At 44.8% G+C, this 21,374-nt stretch overlaps 1 protein-coding gene across 5 annotated transcripts in view; it reads left to right on the top strand.

The window, feature by feature from the left end:
- Window positions 1–21,374, top strand: part of CYP19A1 (cytochrome P450 family 19 subfamily A member 1) — a 120,052-nt gene that overhangs the window by 34,492 nt on the left and 64,186 nt on the right. Inside the window, exon 1 of one of the 5 annotated variants that reach the window (XM_077881095.1) lies at window positions 82–159. The exons of the other annotated variants lie outside the window; for them this stretch is intronic. Coding sequence (XP_077737221.1) covers window positions 109–159 — 51 coding nt within the window. The 5' untranslated portion in view covers window positions 82–108. Of the gene's footprint in view, window positions 1–81; window positions 160–21,374 lie in introns of those variants that run through there. 5 annotated transcript variants of the gene reach the window in all.

Genomic DNA, 21,374 nt, shown 5'->3' with positions numbered 1-21,374 from the left:
TACTGTTGAGTGCAAAGATTTCTGGGAGCAGCAACATTCTAAACTGTTAACAGCTAAAACCTTCACAGAGGATTCTGTCCCACAGCAGCAGTTGGCTGAAGACAGTGAATGAGAGAGGTCTTTCAGGAATGGGTTGGGAGTGAGAATGGAAGGGGAAAGGTAATAACCACCTTTATGAAGAGGGAGACCCCAGGCCCAGGCTCCTTTCAGCCTACTGACAGAGTGTGCTGTGCCATGTTTAGAGTCTCACTCCTTCCACAGCCACTCCTGCATGCCTCCAAGAAGGTCTATAGGGCTCAGCCCAGCAAGGGACCCAGAGATGAATCAGACATGGATCCTGCCCTCGAGGAGCTGTCTAGTGGTAGAAAGTGCCAAATACCATAGCAAAGACAATTCCAAGGGCCATGGGACTTCAGAAGAGAGAAAGATACAGGCTGATCATCAAGGCAGGCCTGCCAGAGGAGGTCGCATTTGAGCTGGACTTAGGAAGGTGACAGGGATCCACAGGCAGAGATTGGAGGTGGTGTTAGTTATGGTGATGGACACCTTTAGTCCAAGACTGTGATCTGTAGGGGTGGGCAGCTGGAAAAAGGTGAGAAAAAGCCCAAGGAGACTCTGGGTGTGTTCTCTAGTAAGAGGACACCAGGAATGACACTTTGCCTGCTTTAACATTTTGCCGAATGTTGCCCAGATGAAAATAGGCTATTATTTATTTATAGGGAGTAATGGTTAAAAGTTGAGAAATGAGGGCTAGAATGACAAGTGCTCTCTGAGGGTGGTTAGGCTGACCCTCAGCGCCATTCTATTAGTATTTGAAGGGAGAGCCAATGATATACCTCTAGGCCTAGGCAAGGTCTCTCAGTGAATGCCCTCAAGCAAGCAATGATGTTTCACAGAATGGGAGATGGGACCCCAAAGAGTGAATATGCAACACTGTTCACTTGAATTTGCAAGAGTATCAGGTTGATGTTTAGTTCATGTCTGCCAGCAGGAACAATATGAGCACATGTTTTGAAGAGTCTGTAGGCAGAAATGAGAAAGAGGAGGACTGGAGCTGACATGGCGGGGAGGAGTTGGTAATAATTTGATGAGAACAACAACAAAAAATTGGTTAAGAAGGGGCAACTGAATGATAATATAAAGACAAAAGGGAAAACTTATTTAAGAAGTCCACACTCTAAATATTTAATCTAGTTATTCTTTTCCCTTTGTTGCTGTTTTAGAATCCTAGCTCTACCTAGCTCTGTAGAGACTACAGAGAGATCTATGAAAATTTTTTTGGCAGGGAAACTACACAAATATTATTCCTTTAAAAATGTTTATGCAACTTACAAGAAGAATTGTTAATCTCTGGTAGCATCATTCCCTTTGGACTTTGATCTTTAAGCCCAGACATAACCAACATTTCCCCATGATTATAGTCATTCCCAGTGAGCTGAATTTAGTCAGCAGTAACCCTAGCCTTGGAAAGATAAAGCAACCCACTGATACTTGATGGAAGAAAAGCTGGCAGATAAATAAGGTCTAGTCAACCAAAGGATGAAGAGCACAAGACTCAGGCCTGAGAGAGTAGTAGAATGCCTTGGATGGAGGCATTAAAAAAAGGCAGGCAGGCAGGAAGCATAGTGGGTCAGCCAGAGTAGGGTCAGCATGCAGACCTGTGGCTCCTGATCCTAAGAATCCTCTGGACAGAGGAGGAGACATTCTCTGCTTGACCTTTTATATACCTGGTTGGACCAGGAAGGGGTGGATCCTTGACCTTAGAGGTGTGGCCACCCACTCCCCACTCTGCCCCTTGCCCCCTCCCCCCCCCCCCCCCCACCATCCAGAATGAGGTGAATCCTACTTCTGGTCAACCCAGGATCTAAAAGGCTAAATTGACCTAATTTGGAAAGGAACTTTTATGCTCTCTAAGTTTTATGCTTAATGTCTGCCATTGTTGGGCAAAAACGACCATAGAATAGTGCAAATAATGTCAGTATTATCAGACAGGGAGGCAAATGACAAGGGACAACATGGCCAGGTCAACTACTTGGGCTCAGGATTGGCAATTTTCCCAGTGTGAGAAATTGCCTTTGAGGATTTTTCCACATCAGTTTTTTCAGCCTCCAAACTCAGCCTTTCTAGCCTCTGCCTCCTGTAAGTTGCCTTAAAATTCCAGCTTTTCTATACCCACTCCCAGCTCAAGCAAAATGCCTCTTTAACTCTTAACTGTGGCAGGTCCCTTTGGATCTGATTTCTCTTCTGACAGCTTCCCTACCCTCTGGTCTGATTGTATTATCTCACCTGGGGAGGTAGTTTCCTTTCTTAGCTTTCTGTTCACTTCTCTTCGCCTCTTTCTCCTTCCTGCTGTTTCTTTGATCACACTTTGCTGGCCTTCAGTCCTATTGGTGTCCAGTTCAACTTGTCCCCTACTATTATTTTCTGTTTCTGGGAGTGATGATTTTCTTAAGGGGAATGTTCTCATTGCTATACTTTTAAACAACAACAACAAAAAACCAATAGCTGCACTAACAGGGATCTTCAATCATTTGATACACTAAAAAGGCACTGAAGATGGATGGAATCTGGGAAAAATGCTCTTCCAGCAGGAGCTGGTTCCCAATGTAGGGCTAGAGGAGGAGCTGGTGGTGATACTACTCAGACTCTGCAAGTGGCACAGGAGGCACTTCCAGCCTGGCAGCTATGGTGGAACAGGCTCTTTAGGGTTTTATTCTTGAAAGTCTCTACCCTGACTATTGGCAGAGTGAAATGGACTCCTTCTAGTGCACCTGATCATTTGCTCCAGAGATGATTTCCTATGAAAGAGCTGAAAAGCACCACAGTGATTTCTAGAGAGTCTAGGCTCTCAAAGACTAGCTAATAGGCTGTTTGTGGCTCTTCTGGTTAGTTGTGGTTTGGCATATAAACGCAGAACATTCAGTAACTTATGTAGAAAAATGTTGGAAGACTCCAAAGAAGCCTAGACAGGGAGGGAGTCAGCTGAGTTCAGATCATGGAGTTTCCTTTTAAGGATTCCTTAGGGATTACTTCCCTCTCAAAACCCTCTATGAATTTCTATGAAGAAATGGGTCTAAAGAGTTTTACTCAAACTGGGCTCAGGACTCTTGGTGGCTCAGGACCCTTAGGTGGGCTGACTGATAAACTGGAAGAGTGGCTTTGTGGTGGCATAGTCTGTTTTGCCTCATTGGCTGCTCTTCCACCTGCCCTGCTGCTCAGATTGGGTCTGCATTCTATTACCTTCACACAGAGGCAGGTACATAAATGAAGGCTCTCCCATCTCCACTTTTTTCCCAATGAAATTCTACCTCTCCTCTGGCCCAGCTCAAATGTCACCTCCTCTGTAGAACCTTCCATGAGTTGTCCTGTTGGAAGTCAACATTTCCTTCTCTGGGCTCAACTATTTGGTTGGGCACTCCCCTAGATGCTTAAAAACTGGACAGCATGGTAGCAAAGGTCTTTTCTCTCCCCCCTCCCCCCCAGGCTGTAAACTACTAATGAAAAGAAGATTATGAGCCCCAACATCACGATAAAGCTAGAAAGGTGGCACTTATTTTTTCAGCCATTAAATTCCAACAAAGGGGCTTCTCCTTGCTCGCTCTCTGGGGAAGTGCCTAAAAGGGGTCCTCATGGCTTTGTCTTTGTAAAGACACAGTCAGGTCTGCAGAAGGATTTGAGCAGCTGTGGCAAGGCAATCCTTACCACATGGCCTTTTCATGCTCCAGCAGACCTGATCAAAGGCCACTTTGGGAACAGCTTTGCCACTAAAGTTGTGAGGGCAGGAGTGGGGGAGGAAAGGCAAATGTCAAAATCCTTGTATGATCCTGTGTAGCAACTAGCCAACTAGGGGATGAGAATGGGTGACAGAGCCTTTCACCTTTAGGGTCAGCAGCATGCTGGGCTGCAGGGCCAGAAGGCCAGAACATCTGTCAGCTGGGCAGCAGCTACTATGAATGAATCGCCTTTGTCTTGTTGGGGGTGAGGATGAGTTTGTGTTTATTTGCTCAACAGAAAGCCATGTAAACCAGGGATCAAAAGGAAGCCCCAGTGATGACAAGAGAAGCCCAGTTGCCATCAGACAACAAATGCCACCAATAATGGAAAGAAGTACATGGGAGGCTCTGGAGGAAGGGTCCTCTGTTTTGGCAGAGGACCCTTGTCTCTCTATGAAACCTTTTGAGACAAAGGATTGAGGGATCAGAAGTGCCTTTGCTGGCTCCAAGAAACCTAAAGAGATGGAGCTGGCCAGTGGGACCCGGCCCAGCCACCTTCTTTCCCAGCTTCCCACTAGTCATGTGAGCAAGATCACATTTGCAGTCAGCTCAGGATTTATTTTTAATTTAAGAAAAATAGTACTCCATTATCCTGGCGATGATTCTTTGCCTCCAACCCAGTTCCTTTTTCTCACTTTCTCAGCAACAGCTAAAGTGGGACAATGATCATTAGCAGTTGAGCAATTTCTGAGTCAGTATACTAGAAATGGTAAGAGTTACTGAGAAAGCAAGGGTTCAGAGTTTTAGAAGCAAATGATGCACAAGATAGGCATGGAAGGAAATGTTCTGGACCACTGTTCAATAAAGGAATCCCTTGAATTTTATCAAAAAAACGACAGAGCCGGAAGGGTCCTTAGAAACCATCTATTCCATTTTTCCCCTCCCTAGGCAACTGCTTCCTTTCTACAGATGAGAAAGTGGGTGGTAGTCAGGAATGAGACACTTAGTGCCAGGAGCTGAGCCAGGGTGAAAAGCCAAGTCTTCCCAATTCTCACCTGATCTTTCCACAAAGAATGTTTCTGGATTCCTTTACGTTAATTTCAATGATACATATCAGCTTTTAAAAACACAGGTTCATGACATACCTCCACCTAAACACTTTATCATACCATGCACCATGAAGTAGTCATATCATTACATTTAATGATCACCCAAGGCCATAAATGGTAGTGAGATATCAATATATTTAGTCAATATGACAATTAAAACAGTAATTTCTTAAACTTAATTTTTCATGGCATTGAGTCCATAAAAGTGTGAATTATTCTACAAGCTCTAAAAATAAATGTCAAAAATACAAAGTAACTTAAATATCGTTAGAGCATTAACTCTCAGCTTATAGTGAGTGGACAGATAACCTTATACCATCAGCTGGGGCATATAACCCCAATCAGTAAGGAAGGACCATTTGATTCTATGCTACCCCAAACAGTAGCTACATCTCAGCCAGTGAATCCTCCCTGGCTCTTACTGTGCTTCTTCTCTCCAGTTCCTGCTTTGCTCTCTGAGGTCAGTTCTATGACTGGAGGCAAAGAGCTAGGTTTAGAAGATCCTTTCTCTGCCTCTAAATCATTCTTCAAGGCCCAGCTCAAATGTCTTCTCTGTGAAGCTTTCCTGGGTCCTCCCCCCAACTCCTCCCCCATTCCTCAGAGTGACCTAAATCTTACTCTTCTCTTCTAATGCTCCCACGGCACCCTGTCCACAATGTCCCTTACAGTCACAGCATCAGGTGACTCCACTGGGTCTCCACCAGCGCTACATGTGTTCTTGTTTGTAATTCCTGATCTTTTGGCCTCAAAGACTATTACGAAAATATTAGCGCTAATTGGTAATACTGGGATTCCCACAAGGTCTGGATCACTAGAAACAAGATGCCACTTCCTGCAGTTGGCACAGAACAGTTCAGTGAGAGAGGAAACCGATAGAGGAGGTATATGCAGGAAAGCCTTGTTGAAATCATGGAGGTTGAGGTGGGATATGAGAGCCTGGTCCTTAGAACTGACCTCTGGGTTGTTGGAAGAGAAAGAAGCCCCTCTGGAGGGAACTAAGGGTCTGTAGCAATAGTTCTAAGTGATACAATCAGGAAGACATTAAACATTTGAGGCAATAGCCATTATTATAAAGGAGAAAATGGCACTGTACTCTGTGTACCACCCTGTAGGCCAACCACGCTGGACCAAGGCTGCTGTTGTTTGGCTTGAGGCTTACCTATGGAGAAAGAGGAGATTGCCATGATCCTAAGCCAGGAGCAAGTAAAGATGGGACAGGATGGCTTGGGGATTTGGAGATGGGGCCTTTCCTGTTGACTCTGCTGCTAGTAGGTTATGTGGCTTTGGGCACATATGCTCCCTTTCATATAGGGCCTAAGATAGACTAATCTAAAAGAGAAGACAAAACAAATCCTAAAGTTCCTTCCAGAGGCCTAAAGGTCTGGGATCCCAGGGCTGCATGAGCTAGATTTCCACCACAAACCTGTTCATTGGTGTCTCTGGAGGGAGGTGTACACAAAAATCACCATGTCCTTTTAAAAATCTTTGAGTCAAAAAGACTTGGTTTCCCACTCATTTTTAAGGTAGTCCTCAAAGGAAATTATTCTCAATTTAACTGATACACTGGCAGGAAGTTGTAAGCCCTAACCAGGAAGACCAAACCAGAAATATCTTGTCTTGGGTGGCTCAAAAATACTTCATTTAAAATAATTTTTTTTAATTATTCATGAGAGACAGAGAGAGGTGCAGACATGGGCAGAGGGAGAAGCAGGCTCCATGCAGGGAGCCTGATGTTGGACTCAATCCCTGAACTGGGATCACACCCTGAGCTGAAGGCAGATGCTCAACCCCTGAGCTGCCCAGGCATCCCTAAAATAATTGTTTTCTAAAACTATATTTTAGAGGTATATAGACATTAGTGTCAGAACAATTGTTCTCCATAATTTAAGTCACAAACAGGAACATGAAAAATAAGTGGTGGTGGTAACATAGGGAGAACACAGGGAGTAAAAGGAAAAGCATTGTTTTCTCTTGCTAAGTAAAGTCATGGAGGGAAAAACCAAACTTTGATCTATTATCATTGTTTCATGTTCAGCAAAGAACATATTAATACCAAAAAAAGCAAAGATGATGTAATCTCAGCATAAAGGACAATCCTTTACATTGAATTGAGTTCTATATAAAAAGAACCTCATTTCAGTGATTAGTTTACCATGGAAGTTCACTGGTCCATGGATTGGCCCCAAGGATCACCATTTTAGAGGTGATAGCGTCATTTGGTGAAGGCCAATAGATCCACACCACTGCTTGGTCTTTTTTAGTGACCAGCCCACACTACTAAGAAGTGACTGTGAAGGTCTTCATCCCTGTCACATCCTGTGTGCCATCTTGACTTGGAAGAGGAGGGGTACTTGTGAAAGCATGTCAAATCTACACCCATTCTTTTCTATTTCATCCTCCAATCTCAGAGGAAAAATGTACTTCATTTCCGCTCTTCAGAGTCTTTCTCTCAAGGTCCTTTCTACCATAACCCCTAACCCAGAGGTTTGCTGTAAAATGAACTCCAGCATCTGCCCCCTCCCCTAGCCCCAGTCTGACAGAGACCGCCCCCCTCCCCATCTTACCTCTTATCCACTACTGCTCTGGAAATGTGTGGTCTTTGCCCTGATGCCTCTCATCCTCCCAAGCCCCTCTTTTACCTGCCATCTGGCTTCTAGCCTCACCTCTTTGGAAACAACGGAAATATCTTGAAGCAACTTCCTGAAATCCAGGGGCTTTTCCTCGAGTTTGGCCTCAAACTCAACCTGTCTGTGATCTTTAAAATGCTCTCACACACCTTGAAACATCCTTATGTCTGCCTTGCTTGGCCTGGCCATGTTTTACTGAGCCACTTCTCTCTTTTCTCACTCTTCTCTCCACTCCCCCAAATTCTCCTGCTGCCAGAGCTTTGTGATCTGTGACAGGGCCAGTTTTCTTTCCCAAAACAGTCCTGACTCGCTGGCATCTCATTTAGAATCTTCCCAGAAAATGCAAAGAAGTTGACTGACTACTTCAGTCAAGTCCAGAGGGATGGAGGAAGCATCAGTCTGTCTGAAATTGGACTTTTTCCCATTTTTATTCCAGTCTCTCACTTAACTCTACATCTCTATACTCAATATCAATGCCTTCCTGAGGGTCTCCCAGATGTAAGTACTCTGTTGTGTGCTTTTGAGGACTAGGATACTAATCGCACATGGTCTCTGCCTTTATAGGGCTCCCCAGCTTATGGGAGGGTGTGGGGGAGTAGGTGAGCAGAATTGATATTTTGGTTTCCTGGAGGCAAGGCAGTTCCGTGGGAACTCCGTGAGAGATGGGCAGTAGGTTAGGGGAGTATAAATGTAAAGGAAGATCCTTGGCAGGAACTGAGAGAAAAGTGGCCAGAGTAAAGTTGGTCTGGACTCCTGCTTAATGCTTTGGCTAACGTTTCACTTGTCCTTCTGAATCACCCTGGCATTATCAACAAAGAATAATGCATGATCCTTCTGGGAATAAAAAGCATTTAGTAACGCTTCACAAAAAATTCTTTTGTAAATATTGTGTCCTATCTCAAAATTATTATTTTTTTTTAAAGAAGAGAACGTTAATTCACTGCAAGCCCACTCAAACGCTGAAGAATTTAGAGTATTTGGCTAGAGAGCTTTGTAATGAACAAGTGGTTCAATTATTCTAGTTTCATTATACAACGTATCAGACATTCTTTGGCATCAAGGAATTAAAGCACATTTTCTCTGGCAAATGGCAATAATATTTGAAGACATATCCTACACAAGTGGTTCTTGACTAAATGTAGTTCCATTTAAAAATAAGGGTTTTCACATGATTTAACCTCTTAGAGTCTGGTCTCATCAGCCTCATTCAAGGAGGCAGGTAGCTCGGACTTGTTAATTTTCTGTTTAAAATAATTTAGGCAAATTCTGCAGTTGACACTATTTGGCACAAGCTTATTCCGACAACTCGGCAGGTCATCTGGGCCCCCTTCCCTATGTTAGCCAGTATTCCTCCTAGAGGCAGTCCTTTCTACTCAAGACCACCATGGCCTGTGGAGCATTGACACCCAGATCTCCCAGCAAGCCCCTCAACACTGTCTCTGTGGACTGGGCCTGTGGCCATGAAAAGGGCCCCCCATTAGACAAAATAGCTTCCCTTGGGGAGAGAGCTGCTCTCCACCATGTAGAAGGACCTCAGTCTTCCTCCTAGCATAAATGTTTAGACAGGCCCCCACTAGCCCACACTCCTTTGTGCAATTTAGAAAAAGGTGTCCCATCCAGAGGGATACAAAGCTTGGCAAGGAAACAGGGGCTGGATTTTACTTCCAATTGGCTCCGGTATGTGTGGTCCCAAGTAAAGGGAGCTTGTCCCTTGGCTTTTAACGTCATTCTCCCTGGACAGCCTCCTCTCCAATTCGAAGGCAGAGGCCAAGGAACAGGCTAAATCTGTGAAAGTTATATATGATTTGCCAGGTTATGAAAATGCTCAAAGCCTTCTATGGGATTTTTGGATCTACAAGACCCCTTGCCAGTGTGAGCCATTCCCACTGCTCCATGGAGGGTGAGGCAGGACCATCTCCCAGATCCCAGCATTGCATTAGAGAGCTACTACCTTTAGAGGCCAGTGATGGTGGCCGAATTACAACCAGTGAGGAGTTGGGGTTAAAAGGTGGTGTCACAAAATCGCTGAATGAAGATGTGGTCTGTCCAGGGGTAATACATCATCCAGTTGGGGGGTGGTTTCTCTTTTTGAGCATGGCACAGATTAAGAAGTGAGCGATCAGGTCTGTGCAGTTCAGTTGTTAGACTGGTCTACAGAGATCCGTTAGCCCTGCCCACCTTTTCCAGTCCACTCTTCTCTTACTGCCAAATTTCTTGAAAGAAGAGTCCACACTTGCTGTCTCAGCGGCTCCTCTGCCCACCGTCTGACTGGATCTGATTGATGGAGAGCACCAGTGTGTTCCTTGCTGAAACTGCTGGCCTTTTATTGTTTTTTAACTTATTTGTCAGTGTCAAGTGTTCTAAGCTGATGGTTTCTCTTTCCTGTTTTTATACTCTCCTCCTTGGACTCCAGTTAAATGGCCCTCTCCTGGTTTTCCCTCTACTCTGGTAGCTTCTTTTCTGTTTTCTTTATTAGTTCCTAAGATGAGGGTATCCCTCAGGGCTCCAGCCCAAGCTTTCTTCCCTGATCTTTACCTTCTGTATTGGAGATTTGATGTGTCCCGGAGTCCTGATCTATTTCCAGATCTCTGTGCTCCCATTTCAAACTGCGGGCTGCACTCTATCTTGCCGGTCCCTCGACATGTTCAAAGCCATTTTCTACCCTCTATTTTGCTTCTCATTTTGGCTCCTCTAGAGAAAAACTCTGCAGCACAAAGGGCCAAAGAATTTGGGGTCACATCCCTAGGTTAGAATCCTGGTTCTACACTTTTCTGTAGCCTTTGAAGTAAGGTCTTTTTTTTTTTTTTTTTTTTTTTTTTACCTGTTCCATGAATGCTACCAATGCTCGTTCTCTAATAAGCACTTGTTAAATGTTGATCCTTTTGCCTATTGCTTATTAGCATGAACATTTCCCTCTAAAATGGGCTTGCCTCATTCTCAGGTGATTCCTGGGAAACTGAGCAGGAACCTCAAAGTTAGATAGAAACCCCAAAGAGAGGCGAGTGTGGGCTTGCAGGGACTGGGACCAGCTAGGGAAGACAGCATTCAAAAGATGGTTTTGCAATTGTCCAATTAATGTAATAATTATTTTCCTTCCCCTACACTTCTCCAAATCCAGATCAGTTCTTCTGAACCACCTCTCACATTGGTCCCCTCCTTTCCACCTTGAGGGGAAGTTACCTGGATCTGGAGCTAGTCTCTCTTTTAGGCTCTGCCCATTTCAATCCACCTTTCCCATCACCACTGCCTAAAGCACAGCTCTGATCATATGAATTCCCTGCTTAAAAACCTTCAGTGTCCCAACCCCTGATTCCATACCTTCACTTTCAAGGTTTTTTTAATCTGTCTCCAACCTAGTTTTCTACCAAATTTAGGCTGGCTCAATCAAGGCATGCTAGGACTAAAATGATACATAATCTGGGGGCCAGAAGAGAAAAGGAGAAAGATAACTAGTGTCCTACCCAATGGCATTCAATCTAGAGCTTGGAGACAATGCTGTGTGGGGTCCTGGGGATGTTCAAACTGGAGTGGATGCTTCACCTGCACCTAGGTGCTGGGATCTAGCCCTCAGGGCAATAAACATGGCACATCTTAGGCAAAGGATCTGAGCCTCTGCCGCAGCTAAGCAGTTTAGAAGTCAAGGCACTGCTCGAGGACCAGTTGGAAGTCCAGAGTCTAGGAGATGGAGGCAAAATTCCAACCTCTCTGGGTAAAGCAACATGATAGGGGAGGGGGGAGAGAAAACAGCAATGCTGTCATCCCAGGTTTAAGGCAGCAATATTAATTCTGGACTCTGAAGGCAGAACCTCGGCTGTTTCTTTTTCTGTTCCCTGGCTTCAGGTGAGAATCTTGCAGATATTCCTTGCTTAATTGGGTTAACACACCTCACTAGCCTCACCTCCTTTTGTAGAAGGTGCCAGGTCCTTTGAAAGTTCTCTGCATCACCTGGCCAATTGGAATTCTCATAGCCAAGACAGAAGGCAGATGGCTTGTGTTTTGGTCCTAAATCTCCATCTTAGGCATTGAGTAGAATGCTTATTATTGCATGAAAAACTTTTTTTCAGATTCTCCTGGAGATTTAGGAATAACGAGTCTTAATGTCATTTGGCCAATGGACATTCTTTTTCCATTTTAAAGAAGTGAAACTCCCTCCAGGAACATGAAATGAATAGTCTACCATGAGGTGAGAAAGTAGAAGCCTACCACTGTCTCAGTTCCTTGACTACTCCTAGCAGCTTCTATGTAAGCATCTCAAGGATCCCATTCTGAATTGATTCTTTTTATTATTAATAGCTAACATTTACTGAGTGCTTACTATGTGCCAGGCACTATGCAAATGGAAACACATTGCCTCACTCCCAGGTGGCTCCTGGGAAACTTAGTAGGAAATGTGAAGCCAATAGAAACTCTGAGGAGTTAGGGCTCACATAGCCTGGGGCCAGCCAGAGAAGATGACCTTTAAAAGATGACCTCAGTGTCACACACCTGCTGTCTGCCCTCCACTCACCCACTAGTGGGCCTGAAGTTCAGTGGTGGGGAAGGGGCATGGTGGAGGGATGTGAAGGCTGTCCATGTTAGGCCCTCACCAGCTTCTGCTTGGTCTGGCTGCATGAGTGTGTGTAGGATATTGGAGCACTGGAAGAGAGCGCTCCCCCCCTCCCCCCTGCCAGCAACTCCAGCCCCCTGAGGGTCAATGCTAAAATGCCTTCAATTGGGGATAAACTTTCATTCTTTAATTCACTGGAAAAAGGCTTAAACTACAAATTGCTCTTGAGAAGGTAAAAGGGTTGCCTCCCATTTATAAGAAGAGGTGAATGATGACTCAGGAAAGTTTTCTGACAGAGGCTAGGGAGGATGCCCAGGAATCCTATCCTGGCTGTCTGAGGAGAATGGGGAGAAAATGGGGGCACACGGTGCACAGCTAAGAGTTTTGCAGGCAAACCTGCCCTCAAAGCGTTGCATAAGGTCCCTAAGTACCCACCCAGCTAGAGAAAGGATGGTGGTTTGCAGCCTTATGTGGGAAGAAGCCAAGAAAGATGACAAGCAGAACCAAGTTCACACCCCTGTTGATGAGAGCACAACTCTTGGAACATGGAGCCTGGAACAGGGCTCCGGAACAGGGGCACCCTGGGAAAGTGGCTCCATGCCCAGAACTGTCCCATCCAGAGAACTGCACAAGCAGTGACCTGGTCACCTACTCATCCAGGAGCCTTATTTTCCTAAACTCATGATTTGAGAAAGAAATTCTTTGAAAACGTTTTTAGAAATGTGTATGAAGTCTAACAAGGCATTTGAAAAATAGACATGTGTATTTAGTAAAAGCATAAAATAAATGCCCTTCATTGACAAAAAAAAAAAAAAAAAAAAAAGACACTAGGTAAGTGGGACTGTCCCAGATAATTTCAGTATTCTCATTGTCAGAGATCTATCTGTACCCCCAGATCCCCCTGCTTCCACTAAAAATGTAGAAATGTAGGTAACCAAAAACTCTTATTCTATATATAGCAGTAAACTCATTTCAGAATAACTCCTCTGGCTTAGTTCACCTTCCATTTCTCTTGGTTGTGCAAGAAGGAAGCTGGAATGTGTGTGTGTGTGTGTGTGTGTGTGTGTGTGTGTGTGTGTGTATGCTGGGGAATGCGGCTATTAACCACCATATTACAGATCTCTTTGCCATGTTCAAGGTTGGCAGGGAAGGCCGGGAGATTGCAGGACCCTCTCATCAACAGTGGGCAGATGGTACGCTAACTGGAGGGCCAGCTGGGAGGGCAAACGGCTCAGCAATCTTCTATCTTAACTTAAACAAACAATCAACACCAGGGATTCACAAAACACAGTTGAGAGCCCCATTGGAGGGGCAAAGCAAAGACCAGGCCTAGGGCAGAGAGGTAGCTGTCACCACTGAAAGTAGTGAGTTTAACAGGAAGTGAGCTGTTGGGCCAGGGGTTCACATCAAGGCCTCTGTTTCCAGGCAGTGGGGTATAAGGTGAAGGCAGAGTGTGGGGAATAAAAGCAGAGGAACAGGCTGAGGGGAGAAGGGAACTTGCACTGTCTAGTGGGCTGCAGGAGCATACGACAGAGCAAGGAGGCAGAGCTGGAGCACTCACTAGACAGCTGGCCCAGAACCAGGAAAAGAGGTCGGGTGTAGTGTAGGGCCCCTCGGTACCCAGTGGTAAAGAATCTAAGTTTCAGCAGGAGAATCCCAGGGGTATGGGATGGTGGAGAATCTGTTACTTGAGTAGCAGCTATGGAACACTACAAATCAGCTCTGGGGCAATGAGAACCAAATTAGACTGCTGGGGGTGGGCAGTGAGTTGGTACCACAGAGATGTGGCTGCTTGAATGAGAATTCTTCGGAAGACATGACTGGTCTGGGAATGGGGCAGGATTGACTGGTCAGATACCTCAGTTATCAGGATCTAAAGAAAACCACGGAAGGTAAGGGCTGGGGGGCATGAGGCAAAGAGTAAACCATTTCATTCTTTCAAAAATCACTGCCCAACCACTGAGTGGTATAGGTATCAGCAGCCCAGGGGTAGGAAGATGTCCTTACTCTTGAGAGGTTCATGAATTTTTAGGGGAGATAGGCTGGGGAAAATAGACTCCAGTGCCTTAAGATTATTTGTCAAATACACGGTGCTTTTAATTATTATATGAAAGCAGCTATTATTTACATTTTGCTCCAATAATATTCATTAGCTTACATGTATCAAATCTAGTCAACCACCGACTGTTTCCCTGAGGCACTAACTTTTTAACATTCCATCTTAAATTCACACCCCACCTCCCAAGATGCACATAGGTTGGAATTTCCTGTTACCAATAAAATCAACTGGTTTCCTGGACCTGCTTTGGGTTGGACAACAAGAAGGTGGTGCTTCTGTTTCTTTTAATATAGCTTTAGCCCTGAATCACTGAAGAAAATCAGGAGCCTGTTTAATATTACTTTGGTAGTTTTAACTGAATGACTAGGGGGAAAGAGGGTGCCATTTGAGAGTAGGGTGGAGACCTGGCCAGGGTAGACTCAGGGTAAAGGTATTTGGGGTTCTGCGTAGGAACAGATCGTTCTGCAGAGCTGTGATACCAACGTCTGAACTACAGCTGCCTGAGAACCTGAGAGGAGGCTCACAGCATCCTCAAGGAACCAGCAGTAGAAGAAGCCCCAAGTCCACGTGGGCTCAGTTTTTCCTGGTTGACTCAAAACAGACCTGCCCTAATTTGCCAAAGAACATGCCACATCAGGGTTCACCCTGCTTTACCGTGCCTCTTGGAAACCATCAATCAGTTGCAGGCTGCCTTTCTTCTTGGCCAAAAAGTGTTGTTTTTCCTTCATCTTTAAAGAACATATTTTCCATTACTTTGATTGGGATTAGTCTAGGGGACTGGGAAGGACAGGATGGGTAAGGAAAGAAAGACTGATAAATTTTCTTGCTCATCCCAAAGGTCTATGTTTTGTTTGGAGTGGGTGTCACTTGGATGAGTTATGGGTGGGGGGAACACAAGAGTAGCAAGCCCCACTCTTGTCCATCCTGCCTGCTATCAATGGCACCCAATGGATGGAAATGATAGGTAGGATGAATGGATGAATTGAAAGTGTTCCCTGCTGGAATCCTCCTCAGCAAGACTGGAACAGGACCTCCTGTCCCCTCTAGAGGCCTCCTAGAGGGATATTCTGAATCTGCCACAGCTTACCTCTCTCAAGATGTCAGGGGCATGAGGTGTCAACTTCTTGCTTGTGCATCAGCCAATGCTATCTCCTGTGCATATATCCTTGCTTTTTATTTTCTTCTGGGTGATTTTCATCAATCTTCCACTGATTGCCTGCTCTCTGTTTATAAATCAACAAATTCCCTGAAGAATGAAAACAGTTGGGAAACCCTGAATGGGGTAGGGAGGAGACAATGATGTTTGGAGCACACACAGCATGAAAACATTTGCTCTGCTTGGGAGGATTCCCTTAAGCTATCAAAGGACTGGGAAATACAGATAGAAAACCTGCTCTTTCTCCTTGAGGAAAATTCCCTTAAGCTATCAAGGCCTGGGGCCCCTTATACAGTGGGCTTTGGACATACTTGCTGTAATTAGGGCACACTTGGCCTCAAAATGTGATGTGCTGAATGAAATAAGAAGCACTTTGTATTGTATCCTGTTGGTTGAAGGTTGTGGTTCAGACAGGAATCAACCTTTGAAGGAAAAAAAAAAAAAAAACCTCCCAACAAAACAAGTGCCTGAAGACAGAGCAGTTAGTTTAGTGTTTCTTGGCCTTTATCTTAGCCCGCCTCATTGAAAGATGTGTATCTGTCCTAGGCTTGAACAATGGTGTACAGAGGGGTGGGAGGCAGGGTGCTTACCCGCAGGTGAGAGGCAGCTGGTGGGATGTACAGGTAGAGAGAAGGAGACAGAGATAGATTCAGAGGTGGGTCAGAGAAGAGACAGGAGGACAGACACTAATTCTGTGAGAATTTTGCTCAGTTTAACTGTACTTTGGTGAAACAATATTGCTGGTATTTCAATTAGTAACTCTCCCCAATTTTTTCTCTGGAGGATTAGAAGATTTCAGAGTCAGTAGGTTACTATGGAATTTGTTCAGTGTGGATACTAATGTATGCACCTTGTGGGGGGCACATCACTTTAAGTACAAGAGGACCCTTAGCTTCTGTTTGCTTCCACGTTTCCCCCACCACATCATATTCTTCTCATTTCCCATCCCTCTCCCCAGCCTTTTCTCATTCAGTAAACTACCCAATAGATGGGTATAATTAATACCTATAAGCTGTCAAAGGCAGTGACTATATGGGTAAATTATTAATTTAGGATCAAACTGAGCCAGACAATGTATGAGAAGAACATTGTGGTTCTTTGTTCAAGTGAAGCAGTAAGACTGGAATGTGCGGTGCTGCCCATTAGGCTGTACTCTTTCGTTACGTTATCCCACAAACTGCAGTCCAAGAGCCCCCTGCCTTGAATGAATGTTGGACACATGTGCTTGCTCTGGAGTAAGCAGTTGGTTGATGGGTTCTTTGTTGTGGTCTTCAACATATCAGAGCAAAGTATCTCAAAGGCCTTCCTGGTAGAAGGTTCCTGTACCTCCCAGGAATGGCAAGCTAGCTACCAGAGTATTGGTATGACCACAACATTGGGAATTTAGTGTGGGTGGAAGTCATATTTTCTATGGCAGGGGTGGAAAAGAAGAGAGCAGGGAGAGAAAGGGGTGTTCCAGCATGAGGGAAGGGACAGAGTTGTTACAGGTAAATTTTCCTGGATAGCTGGATCACGTCTATTGCTGGTGACAGGTGCAAGAGCAAATCTTTCCCGAGTACCCAAGTGATACACTGTGTCTGGCCTTGCTCTTTAGGTAATCATTAGAGAACTGGTGGGTGTTCATGTGAACAGTTGTCCACCCCACAAAGCTGGGATGCAATCTGGAAGGGGGAGCAAGATGTTTAGAGGAATTTTTGCTGAGTAGGGCTATGATGATGTGCCAAAAGGGGAGGATGAAATGTGATGTCTTAAGGTCTCCATCACTGCAAGGAGGAGGCAAGACCATAAATGGGGGGAGGGGGGGAGATGTGCAGGGGGCGCAATCAGGAAAGGGAACTATAACCACGTGTCTTGAGGTCTGTGCGCCATTGACCCAGGCCTCTGTGTCTCAAGGTCTTAGCATGCCAGAAGTCCCTAAGGGCTATAATGAAGACTTTTGAGTACAGAGAGGCAATCATGATTGCACAGGGCAAGCTTGGTGGCCATACCTCTGGCCAGGCTGAGCAGCTGTCTCCTGAGACAGCAGACCTTCTGCCGCTTCACCTCATCCTCCCAAAGGTACCCCAGAGTTCAGATTGAGGCGGTTGTGCTTTGCTGCCCTCGCTGCCTAAACACTACTCTTTAATGGCTGGGCTGGGTGGCTGGAGGCGCCTTTTCCAGGGCAGGCCTCCCTCTGCTGCCCCCTGGTGTCCTTGCTTATAAGAGTAGCTTTCTGCCTAATAACTTCGAGCATCTGGCAAGGTAAAGTTGCTTGGAAGAAGCAACCTTGTTTAGCGCTGGTCAAGCTTCTACTAGTTGCATGCAGAGGTCTGCCTTGAGAGACACTGAGCACTTGAAGCAGCCTCCATCCCTACGTAGCAGGTCATGCTTCTCTTTAGGCCTCTTCTGGAATTTCCTGAAGAAATATGAACAGAGTTGCAGGCATTCCCAGGATTGAGGTGGATCCCACCTACCTCCTAGCTAAAGGGGGACCTGTGTAAGCCTTTTCTAGAAATGGTGTCTTGGCTTTTCCTCCAGGACAGGCAAGTCCTGGAGGAGCTACTAGCCATTGGGCAGTAGGCAGTGGATGGCATCAGAATTTTTGAGCGCTCAGGAGTAGGATTGGGACACTGGTTTCTGCAACAAAAGGTACCAGTGGTGGCAGCCACTTCTGCAGAGAATGACTTGGGGCTTGATGTCTCTCAGTGTATCTCCTGATTTGGAGGCAGGAGCCCACTGTTCTGAGCCCCCAGCTGCTCCCCCCCTAATTCCTGAAATTGGGAGATGGAGCTTGCACGGGCTGGGCAGCTTCCCAGCAGAGGGGGGATCAGGGTGTAGGGACTCTGTGGTTCCACGTACCTGAGATAACTAGTCTGCCATACTGCAGGACCAGACCACACTCCTTGGTACAGTTATATGCATGCAAAAAATCTCCTTTCAAAGCTTCAAGTTGGGACATTTGGCAAAACCCTTATGGATCCAAGCCTATTTCCTTCAGCCACACAGTGTTGACAACTGCGTGGATCCTTCATAGACAACTACATTTCCCCACCTCCACCCAGGTAGGTGAGTGCCTGGAGCCTGCAAGGACTGGGTATCCAGAATGGTGCTTCCTCATTGGCAAAGAAGGTGGGGAGCTTCATATCTCAGAGGGAAGCTAAGAATCCAAAGCCAATGGCCACAAGGCAGGGGAGAACCAAAGAGTAGAAAGACTACAATGGATGGATAAGAAGGATGGGCTTTTATTTTTGGATTGAAGTGTAAAATACAAATGTCTACAGAATATGCTCCTTTGGAGAGAACCAGGCACATGGAATACAGGGCCAAGTAATAGTTCAACCCCCTCAGGTCCATCCCTTTTCCCGTTTTTATCCTTTGACTTGAATTTACAAAAACATTTGATTGTGTTCTAAATGCAAAAGCCCTGTACAAGGTACTTGGAACCAGGAAAAGGAAAAGTATAAGGTGGCTTCTGCCTCAGGGAACATACAGTCGAGTTCATGACCTCTTTCCCCCTTAGCCTCCTCCTCATTCTTATTCTGCAAGGAGAATGCTAGGAAACTAGCATTTCCTAAATACTGATTATATATTTGGACATTTTTATTTCTCTTACTTCTTTCCACCCATAATTCCTCTAATCTCAGATCCCCTTCCTCTCTGCTTCCATTTCTCTCTCAAAAAAAAATAGGCAATAAAGAGAAATTTGGGGGATTAGAAGAAGAAAAAAGACTTAAAGAGAAAATATATGCTTAGTTAGTAGACCTGAGTTTATTCTATGACACTCAAATGTTCTGTATCCATGTCACTTGCAGCTTGGGCTGGGGAAAATGAGCACTTCATTTCCTCCTGTAATGAACTTCTGCTGAGCATTAGCCTCTTTCCATTTGCACAGGCTGTTAATATTTTTTTAACTGCTATATATTCCTAAATAAATTCAGGCTGGTTGTGGGTCTTACATCTACTCTGTAAATGAGTGATGGTATGATCTCATCTGACAGTTACCAGAGCTAAAGAGTGAGAGAGCCAGACCTGTCTGCTCTCCTACCCGGTGTGTCCACCCCAGCCCACAGCCCTCACTCCACCTTCTCCCATACAGTGTTTGTATCACAATCAAGCCAAAGGGATGAAGTCTTCTATGATGACAAGCATTTTGGAGGCTAGTAAAGGGGAAAAATTTCTAGGATCCTAGGTATTCTTTTACCTCTTATCTTGTTTTTTAATTTGCTTGCTTGCTTGCTTCTCACCTAAGATGAGACCACAGAGACCCATGAACGATGGAAGGGGGAGAGACAGGATGTGGATGAGGGGCTGTGTTATGGAGTCATACAGTAAAGGGTTGTGTCCAGCTTTAACTGACTCCTAAACATATCCCATCCTACCTATTAAGAAGTTTGGAAGGGGGCAGCCCAGGTGGCTCAGCGGTTTAGCTCTGTCTTCAGTCCAGGGCGTGATCCTGGAGTCCCGGGATCGACTCCCACATCGGGCTCCCGGCATGGAGCCTGCTTCTCCCTCTGCCTGTGTCTCTGCCTCTCTCTCTCTCTCTCTCTCTCTCTCGCTCTGTCTCTCTCATGAAAAAATAAATAAAATCTTAAAAAAAAAAAAAAGTTTGGAAGGCCACCATTTCTTCAGAATGGAATTTAAAAGAATTTAAAGGTCTTTCATTTTTTAAAAAAATAGTCCTAAAAAGTCAATGTCCTTGGGAGGGGTAACACTTAGGTGACAGTTTGTGGGGACAGAGGCTTTGTGGGACAGCCACCACTAAGGGGAAGAGGAAGAACCCCAAAGCCAAACCTTACAGACTTAACCAGTGGTATGTACTCCTATCTCCAGATTAGTGCTGTGTCTGAGTACAGGGGAGATGATAAAAAGCAGATTTGTGTCTGAGCCCCCTCCTCATGGCCCATGCACACCTGGACCTGAAACACTGACAAGTTGTTCAAACATGAAAACATCTGGCTGGAGGCTAAGATCACTTCAGATTTTCACCCTATATTTTCCTAATCTCCCTTTTGGAATAGACTAAAGTGGTTCTACAATTCCCACATGTTTTCATACTCTAAACTGCGCTCAAGTTTGCCTGGGACAGGCATGTGTGTATATGTGAATCTATATTCCCTGAATGTGTCCAGGACCCCCACAGGGAGTCAAAGTTTCCGAGAGCCTCATGACGATACACCTCCTTCACAGGGAATCTGTGGCATTACTCTCTGCCCATGAGAGCGTACGCACAGATCCTTTCTCCTCCTCATGGTCGGTTTTCTATTTGTGATTAGTAATTGGCTTCTCTTGGTACGTTACGATCTATTACAAAAGCCAAACATTCAGAGGGCCAGCTGAAATGACAAAATTTGGTTATAATTTATGTTGGCCCCTGACATATATATTTTTTTTAATGATTTGGTCTCTAAGCAACTGATCTCTTAGCAACAAGAAGCACCTTTATAAAAGATGGCACACAAAGAGTGATTGCCAGAAAAGCCACCCGGTTCTTAAACAGCAGCGCATCATTAGCAAAACTCACCATCTTCAAGAGTCCAAAAACTAGAAGTGACCAGCAGACCCAGGTAACCTTGATATTTGCACATTTTCCTGAAAAAGAAAAAAAAAACTCATGAAACTATTGAGGAGAACAAAATTCTTTGAAATATGTGCATTTTTTGAGATCTTATTAGTTGGTTTTGGCTAACTTTTAATAGAATGTGTTCTATTAAATAACTGCTTCTTGATTTTGTTATACAACTTGGACATAAATTTTGTGATCAGAAAACAGTTCACTCAGAATATTTCATTGACATGAGGATGGAAGGGGGGAGCAATCTATTCTTTTCAGAGTTTATTTCTGTAGGTTTTCATTTGAAGGGAAAAAAATCCACGCTGTGGCAAAATAGGAGCGTGCCGAATGTCACCTTGAGTGGTGTGCACTGCTAGGGGGTTGTGTGTATTTCCCCTCCCTGGCTATTTTTAAACTGCTAAAATATTTAAAGAATAGCAAAATTATGTTACCTCCAAACTTCAGCATTTTAATGCAGTTGTCAATTCCAGTGGCAAGTGATGGTCTTTTGTTGCAAATATTCAAGGACTGGTTTTTCTTTTCTCTCACAGCACAAAAGCAAGCATTTTTCTATTTGTTTTCCTTGCTGTTAGGAAAAGTTTCATTCTAAAACTAAAAATAGGAGAGATTCCAG

This window comes from Canis aureus, chromosome 32, assembly GCF_053574225.1.
Source record: "Canis aureus isolate CA01 chromosome 32, VMU_Caureus_v.1.0, whole genome shotgun sequence".
Taxonomy (NCBI): Eukaryota; Metazoa; Chordata; class Mammalia; order Carnivora; family Canidae; genus Canis; species Canis aureus.
Note: the sequence above shows the minus strand (reverse complement) of the source record. Positions and strands in the feature narration are given on the sequence as shown.